At 42.1% G+C, this 9,256-nt stretch overlaps 1 protein-coding gene across 1 annotated transcript in view; it reads right to left on the bottom strand.

Moving 5' to 3' along the window:
- Nucleotides 1–9,256, bottom strand: part of RUNX2 (RUNX family transcription factor 2) — a 155,212-nt gene that overhangs the window by 79,192 nt on the left and 66,764 nt on the right. The window contains exons 4-5 of the mRNA XM_083829796.1: nt 5,732–5,888; nt 3–107 (exon numbers count right to left, since the gene is read on the bottom strand). Coding sequence (XP_083685922.1) covers nt 3–107; nt 5,732–5,888 — 262 coding nt within the window. The remainder of the gene's footprint in view (nt 1–2; nt 108–5,731; nt 5,889–9,256) is intronic.

The following is a 9,256-nucleotide window of genomic DNA, read 5'->3' as shown; positions in this document are numbered from 1 at the left end:
ACTTCTTGGCTCCCTTGGCCCATCCACCGTAACCTTTATAGCTCTGTGGTATGTAGCGACTTGGGGGGGATTTGTCAGGACAGTTATTGTCAAAGTAAAGCTCTTCCCTACAAAGGGAAAAAAACAACAAGGAATGAGTGATTACAACATGAAAACAGTCACATGCATGTTCAGTAAAGAATCAGAGACGTTTAAAATTATTCCCTGTCGTTACCACAATCGTGAAAATTAAAAACATAACTGACCATAGGAGTTTTCCTCCCCTTCAGTTTTACTCTATGTCAAGAATATGTCCATGTGTTGACAATCTAAATGTTCCTTATTTAATAATGGGTCATCATACAATGACAGAACAAAAGTGATTCACTGCTGAGGACAAGCCAAATTCTTTTCTGTATTGAAAGTGGTGTAAATCCAAAGCAAGTCAGATAATTTAAAAATTTACTCCAGTTTTGCAGCTGTGTGACAGAGAGCAGAATGTGGCCACATGTTATTTACTTCACACAGCTTTATCATTTCATTTGTTTGACTCGACTACAATAAGATGAGGAAAGACTGTATTTTCCTCCTGGGAGTCATTTTAACAGGGAACCAGTGTCTCCTGTCCTTCATATGCCAGGGGTAATATAATGATATCATTATTACTGGAACAGACTTTTTTCCTTACATATATTCCATCTATTAAACCCTAAGAAAGCCCTCGATTTTCTAAAGACGGTGAGAAACCCCTTTGTGCACACACGCTTCCCTCCTAAGCCTGCTTCTTTATTTTTCAGAGTTTGAATTCACACAGATATTGCACAAGCTCATCTGGAGCCTTCGGCTGAATGAAAACGTTAAAAATAAATAAATGAGCTGAGCCGAGTGAGCCCGAGCGCACATTCTCACAAGCCACTGGCCTCCGTTCGGGGGACTCACTGACAGTTGTAATCTGTTAGATATGCAACGGTTAGTCATGTCAGATAGTCAAAACTGAAAACTGTTTCAAGACAGGAAAAGGTGGGCGTATAACAGTGACTCAATAAAAGTCAGCAATCTTAGGCCTTCTTGCTGGTTTAAACTGCTACTTTACCAGACTCTTAAATTTTTTTTTTTTCTCTCTCTGTCTATGTGCATTTTTGTTGCCTGTGCTTTTCCTCTTGTTGAACTCCAAAGGCATTCGATCAAGACACAAATCTTCAACAATATGTAACAGCACAAACTTAACGCAGTTTTTTCAAGCCTAATATAGAACAGCTTATATAAAAGGCATAATACGGAACAGAGCTTTGGCTGTCAAATCTAGTAATTGGTCTTTCTTTCTGGTCCAAGCCGTATATATCCCCCAAAACCTGCCTGAGACATGCATCATTTATTACCCGGAGTGCAACTTCAAACCGTCTCGGCTATATTTTTCACGAATCAAAATGTGACATGGATTTTTTTTTGAGGGAATATAACTGTCACTTGGAGTAAAGTGCTTTTCCAGGTGTAGCTGCGCTCCAGCTGCGCCCACCCCTCCGTGAGAGTGGAGGTCGAGATGCTGGCAAAGGCGTAAAAATCTCAGGAGGCTCAGTTCGGCCTCGGATGCCAACAGAGATGCATGGCTGAAGGTGGCTCCCCCCAGTTCCATGGGGAAATGGGTTATTTCACACATCTTTTCAGAATGACCACCATGGGAGAGTAAGGTGTTTGTAGGATGTCCGGTCTTACAGCCCTGCCCATCCACAGCCCCCCATGTAACCTGTTTCTTTTGCCAGCGTCGGCATGCACACAGGCAGAGCTCAGCCGTACAGCAGCTTCCTTAATGAAGCATATAGTGCCTGCACGCCTGCTTGTTTAGGTCTGAAAGGCTCTGAGCCTTTTATCCCTATCCAAGCAGGAATTCAGCCTATTGCCTGGATACCTATAAATTCACCAGGGACAGACTTAAGGCCTTCTTTAGCACCAGCCTATCGTGTCAAAGAGCTCGTATGAAATCATGCGATGCCGCCATTCAGACCACAGTTACCCATATAAAACGGGTAGAATACTATTGGCAGCTGCCAAAGATGCTAAAGGGATTTTCCATACACCTCGGAATGAAGAATTTGGCCTTCCAACGCTACCGTTCTCTTTCTGTGCCAAATCAGTACTAAAGTCTATTACAACGAAAAATTAGCCTAGCAAAACATACTGTTTCAAAGACCCTGTAAAATAATTTCGAAGAAAAGCACTGCAAGGTTTTCTACACTAAATATATCTTCGGATGATACAGCAGCCAGCAAACACGCGCTCCTTCACAAAGAGCTGCGTTTCGACCTCGCCTGTGAGCACTTCATTACTGCCTCTCAGCCAGCCCAAGTTGAACAGGTAAGCACCTAATTTGAAAGGGAAACTGGTTTTGTTCCCTAGCTGGTATTCTAACACACAGAAGCATTAATGAAGTAACATTCATGAAGCCCCACCGCACTCAGTAAACAATACATCGCTTTATTGCAGGGCGCTGCACAGCCCTGCCAGCACGCTCAGGTTCCAGAGCTTTCAAGAGATGATTTACATATTCCAGGATTAAGAACAAAATAAATTTTTAAGGTCACACGTTTCAATGATGCTTATGCTTTCCACAGATAGATGTAACTGATTTCACAGATATCCTTCCTCCGCTACGAAATCCTTTAATGCACTTTTTATCGCTTGCCTTTATGCCCTTAGTCATTTAAACTATCCACTTTTAGAAGCTAAAGACTAATTGTAGTACTCTTTTATTAAATTCCCTAGCCAAGCAGGCATCTGGCACTATTGCTTTAGTGTGTCTAAACTGTGCATTCTTTGTTATTCACACATGTGAGTCTAGCCGACACAGAAAAGGACGAGATGGACATATGTTGAAGCACAAGGCAAAAAACAGAAATTAGCTTGAAAGGAGACTCAGCAGCTTGTGTGTGTTGCATATTTTTTCAGTTAGATACTAATGTGATTAAAGTATCAGGAGACAACAAAATTAAGGTTATGATCCCCTGCTTATTGAAGACAGGAATTCTTTCTTCTCTGCGCTGTGGATCAGGCTTGTAAAAGTGAGCTACTGCCTCAAAACCACATACAAACAACTTCTGCATTCACATAAAGAGCTCTGGTTACTTATTCTGATGAATCCAGAAAGGTGTTTAAGAGACATTATACAAACAAAAGCGTGAAGTCAGGGCTTCTGCCAGGCAAGCAGCATTAATATGTATAAAATTCAAGTTTCTCCATTGAGCCATGGGAAGCAAGAAAAAAACGTGGGAGAGAAGGTGAAGTGGTAAGTTGATGATTCAGACTTCACAATCAAATTTAGAGATACAGAGATCAAAGAGCAAGCTGTTTAGAAAGATGTAAATCTAAAGTCAGGAACAGGTGTGGATTAGCTTCTCGCCACCGAAAAAAAATGATTTCTTTATTACTTTATTTTTCCTGTTCTACTTCACGACCTGCATCTACTGATATTTGTCTATGTAAGTAGCTTTCTCACTTCTGTTTGCAACTACTGCTTTCTTTCCTGCTATTTTAAGCGGAGTTATAAAAATCTATCATTAATGATAACTCTTTCTCCTTTTCTCTCTCCCTCTCTCTCTCTCCCTCTCTGTTCTAAGTCTGGAAGACAAGTCTGGACCAATTTCTCCATCCTGCCTCTGGCAGCAGAATGCAGCATTTCAGATCCTCCACCGAGTCCCGGCTGCTTCAAAGGAAAAGCCCTACTTTCTTCCGTTAAGATCATAAGAAATATAGGGGGAGGGGGTCAGCTCTGTTTGGACATAATTACACTTCATCAAAAGAAGCTTTCTTCATCTTCCATGCGTGAAAAGTCTGCAAGCAGTTAAGTCTGTCTTTTTTCTTCCCCCTTTTTTTTTTTTTTTAAATATAAAAATTGCTATTTGGGAAACTAGCCAAAACTCAGAAAGCCAATATAGTAAAACAGTGCACACCCTTTGTTTTTCTTTGAAGTCTCTTAAATAAATATGTTGAGGGTTTGAAAAGTACACTATCGCTTTTCCATAGATTCTACCCAGACTGATCAGAGAAAAATTCTATTCCAAATCTACTAGATACCAATATAAATTAAATTACTGGAACCAAATTTCAGAAGTTTTGTGTTTACGTGTGTCTATAGCTATAGCTACTGAGGTTTTAGGCTCTCTAGTTCATTTCCTATGTTTTAATAAAAAAGTATATATCATACATTTCAAATGAAATTTGCAGATCAGAGGTAGTACATCATATCTCAGTTCTTTTTCAGCACTGCTGAAATACTGATACACTGCTGAACTTTTACTGTAAGGCAGCATTAGTGATGGAGCCAGGGAACCTTCAAACCTAATCCATCAGCAGAATAACAAAGCAGGCTGTTTTTTCAAAGAAAGCAAGACAAATGGAAGAGGAAGGAAGCACCTTATCCAAAAGGGCAGTGAAGTCTGCATTTATACTGCATTACTTCTGCAGTAGTTATTCTGCATTTTGAGTTATTCTTTATTAACAATAATTTTCAAGTTGTAAAATGATAAAGAGAATCGTTCAGCCAGGTTACTAAAATAAAAAAATAGCCACTCAAGCCACACTTATGGAATCACTTTCACAAAACACCAGTAATTGTAAAAGCATTCTGACTGACTTAAACTATCTAGGCCTCTGTCATATGTTTGATTTTTTTGTTTTTGACAAATGTTCTTTCCTTACCTAAGATGAATTACAACTGCTTTTTACGGAATACTATTGTAAATTAGCTTTATTGCTAATTTCCAGCACAGACCGTTCAGCTTTTATTTCTTTGTTTCCCTCCATGCAGGGCTGGTTTAAAAATGAATAATTACTGTGCGTACGTAAAGCAAAAATATTTAGGTTGAAGCAAGGACTGATATAACAAACCCCTCTGAGGATTCCTGCAGCAAAGACTGAAGTGCCAGCTTCCTTCAAGCAATCCTTTCAATCATTACCTCAAATTTTAAGGCAGCTACAAGAATCTTAAATTCTTTTGAGACTCGCAGTGATTACAAAGGCTTTCTATAACTGCAGTGCGCTTCCCAGGTTACAGGAAGGTCCAAAACAGCTGGAGGACAATGACAGCACTCTAAATCTTCAAAAAAACTGAAAGTCTCCCGCCCTGACATTTCAAGTAAAGGTTAAATTTTGTTCAAGCCAAAGCTTATAGCAATTCATAAAAAAGTCAGCCAGGTTACTAAAAAGAAAAGTAAGGCTTATCTCTGCGGGTCATATGCAGTTTGATCGTAAAGGGCAGGGAAGTCACTAGAAAGCTTTCTACCAATAGCTGTAAGCCCTTAAAGAATATAACCTATAGCACATGTGATATGCAAAACCGCCGTAATTATAGCTCTTCTGTAACAACTTCAGAAGAAGCTCTGCTGCTAAAGGGAATTCTGCGTCTCTCGTTACCGTGGCCTGAGATGCACTATCTGACTGTACAAAACTCATCACAAATATCCTCACTTTCTTCCACTTTTGCTGTTCAATTAAAATAGGGAACCAAGGTATTCTGTGAATCATTTTTGTAAAACTGGTGTCTCAAAAATGAACAAAGACGCGGCAGAAAAACTTTGCGAGGGAGAAAACCGCTTCACTTGGTTGGACAAAGTTTGCTGAAGCTTGCGAATAAAAGATGCATTCATGAAAGGCTGACAGCGATTTATTTACACGCTAATATGTATTTCCTTGTGAAATGAGTCTGATGTCTAGACTTTTCTTTTGCTTCACTACGAACGCGTACAGCGCAGTGGCCTACCTCTTCCGCTTCTTCCCACAAATCGTAAGTCATTGAATCTGGCCACCTGGTTCTTCATCACGGCAGAAGCGTTTCGCAGCTCTGCAGAGTAGTTCTCATCGTTTCCAGCCATGACAGTGACCACGGTCCCATCGGGCACTTCTCCCAAGGCCACCACCTGTTAAAACGGGAAGAAAAACCACAGCTCGTGAGACAGCCCTCGAAAACGCGTGTCGCCATCCCAGCTTTGCACCCTGCCACGTTCATGACGAAGCTCTGTGGCAGCTTCTCCAGCCAACTGTGGTGAACAGTCATGTGTTAGCTGAACACAGAACAAAGTGCCACATCAAACAAAGAAACATCATGTATTGTCTCCCTCTCTCACAGCCTAATAGGGAGTTACTTCTTTGTTACATTTCTTCTGAAACATTCAACAGCCTTATGCAGAGGGCCTGGTTTAATACTTCCTGAAGGCCAACTTTGTTCTCAGCAACCAGCGTGCAGCGAGAAAACACGAGGCAGGGCTTGTAGCCATAAATTACACACGAGAGCACATTTGAGATGGAAAGTCGGGGATTGCTATCAGCAGCCACAGCACCCGGGTTGGGTTGGTAGCGGTCGGGCCCGGCCTCCCGGCCCGTGGCCTCCTCGGGCCTCACGGGGCCACCAGCAGCACCCGCGGACCCGTCGTGAGGGGTGGCACCGGGGTGGCACCGGGCACGGCTCACCGCGAGCTGCGATGGAGCGCTTCGTGGCTGCAAGTCAAGCTCTTCAGATGCAAGATGAAACAAAGGCTGCATTTCCTCGCAGGCATGTAAATCTTCAGAGCGCTCGCAAGAGTCGCGTGTGGTTAGCACCGATACCCCGCTCAAATTCCAGGACGGGTGAGAAGAATAAATTAAAGTATTTCTCCCTACGTTGCAGCTCCCTGATAGTCCCACTTTCATGCCCTGGCGGTTCTGTAGTGCTCTAACCGACGATGAGATAAATGCCACAGAGCGGACAGCCACTGTATTCTAGTTTGAAAACACCGGTGATACCCACGGTATTAGCACACTGGGACTTTTTAAAGCAAAAACAAAGTTAAACAGGAACACTAAGTTACCAGGAAGAAAACATACAAGTTTCTTCACACGGGATAAAAAAAGTCCACAGAAGTGGAAATAATTTCCTGTTGCCCAGTTAACTAATACTGATGCTAGAAATGCATTTACAACAAAAACAGGTCCACAAATATTGCACGGCTGAGCTGTAACTTCAAAAAAAATGTAATTTTGAGATACAAAACCTGTCCTTTTGCAATTCCTACCAGTTTACATGGTCAGCTATGACTTTTTATATAACCCATTTGTCTGTCTCCTGAAATATGCATGACATTTTGTCATAAGCCCTGCTTGAAATGTCTTTCCCATAAATGATCATGCCTGAAACTAATAATTGAAGGTTGCACTGTAATATTAATTCAGCAAAAAGAATGAGTTCTGAATATATATGGAGAGCATTACATGGCCCAGTGCACTGTAAAGTGTTTCTCTACAACAAAAATTAATGACAAACGTATACAAAACCTGAAAATATTTAAAATAGACTATATTATTGAAAAATAGTCTACTTCATCTTACTTAAGGGAAAGCATAAAGCAAAGCTGATTGAAAAAAACAAAACGGATTACCCCAACGCCTTTCTGTTTTTCCACAAAATAACAGGTAACACCGCCCAAAACTGAAAACTGAGTCCTGCCACTAGCTGCTGTGAGGTCTACATGGAAGGATTTGACTTTAAAGTGATTCGAGTGTCCCTGAGCACGAACACACAAGAGCCACCTTTGTGGATAAGATCTGAGGTGCCACCAGCTCCCCACCCCGGGTCTGACAGCAACCAGGTCCGCGGGCTTCAAAGCGAGGTGTAAAGAATCCCACCGGAGCCAAATGGTAGTCACATCAGCAGTGATCATCGGCTGAGCAGAGGGGCTGACTCGAGCCCTTAATAAATGGCTATCAGCTTAAAGTCTTAAAGCACGGGGCTGCTTATAAAGTGCTCCCTTCTCTGTGATAGTGTGCTAACTCTGGACCGTCTTGTTATGCACGTTCACACCCAGGGTGGTTGCAACCTCTGCTTTTTACGTATTTGTCACAAACAAAAAAATCGCATTAACTCCAGAAAGGCAAAGAAACCGAGAGCACGGGAGGAAGTGCGAGTCTGTCGGGGGCCTCGGAAGAGGGAGTGAAATGACTGCAGCCCCCGCTCACCTCCCGCTGCCTGGGAAGCTGGGGCACGCAGCGGGCAGCCTGCAGCACCCCTCGCCCCCAGCTTGCATCGCCTGGGCACGAAGGAGAGAGCCGTGCAGGACTCAGAGCCTCTCAAAAGGCCCTTCTGCACCCCTGCCGGTACTTCTCACAGGTTTCTTTCCTAGCCTTTCCTCTGTCGATGCCGGTGCAGTTTGGCAGCCCGGGCGGTAGCGTGGAGCTGCACGTGCCGCTGCCGGGCTCGCTGCGCTATCACGCCTGATCGAGGACCGCATCCCGACTGCAACGCACCGGCTGCTGATGCAGCATGATGCAACATCTCCGGGAGGCTTACGAGGAGAGGGCTGGAGGAAAAGGCGAGCTGAGATCGGGGGTGAAAACACGCGACTTCGGCTATTAAAAGAAAGTCCTCTTACACAAAAAGCTCCCCTGCTATGCAACAGGAGTAAGATGTTTGTAATTTTCCTACTTTCGTGCCTTTTTTTTTGTCACGAAATACCAGAAGGTTACTGCACGTGTAAATAACAGCACTGCCTAGAACAAAGCTTCTTCGCAAAACAAATTTGAAACCTGGGGAAATATAGATCACTGAGAATTTTAAAATGTAACTTTAGACATTGAAAGACTGTTTGCACAAACCTTGATTTGGTGATTTTATGCCATGTCTCAATCAAAAATTATTTGAATATTCATAGAAAATGGATTGCAAGTGCACTGTGAAATGAATAAGAACTAAGTAAAAATTTAAAGATGAAAATAGCCACAGTGCAGGTTTTTTACCTATTCTTCAAACATAAATACCTCCACCATTTCATAGTATTTATTTTCCATATCAAGCTACCTACACATTTTGATGATTAGAATTAATTTTGCTTTCTTTAACTAAAACTCAACATGATACTAGAACTCAGATGAAACCACAAAATAAAAACAAACCAATTCTTACAAGTTGAAAATAACTATGATAACTATGTATTTTTTTTGCATAGCACAATTCTCATCTGGTCAGGCAACCTGTTTGCCCGTTTTCTGTCCAGCGGGATTTAAAATGGCCAAAGTATGTATCCTAAAAGATGGAAGCTATATGCACGAAGCAAAAATACTAAACAGGAGCAGGTACTAAGGCTTTCTGCAGAGCGAAACGCTTGTTTCAAAAAAAAAGCTAGTATACTTGCTAAATAGCTCCCCTCAGACATTGATACCTATCACTTCAATAACTCCTCTTGCAAAATACCGAATTTAAACAGCCTCTGAATGTCAAATCTTCCGTAGTGAGAATGTCTTTTCCAGAGATTGCCAA

The sequence above is a fragment of the Anser anser genome (genome assembly GCF_964211835.1).
Source record: "Anser anser genome assembly, chromosome: 3".
Lineage (NCBI taxonomy): Eukaryota > Metazoa > Chordata > Aves > Anseriformes > Anatidae > Anser > Anser anser.
Note: the sequence above shows the minus strand (reverse complement) of the source record. Positions and strands in the feature narration are given on the sequence as shown.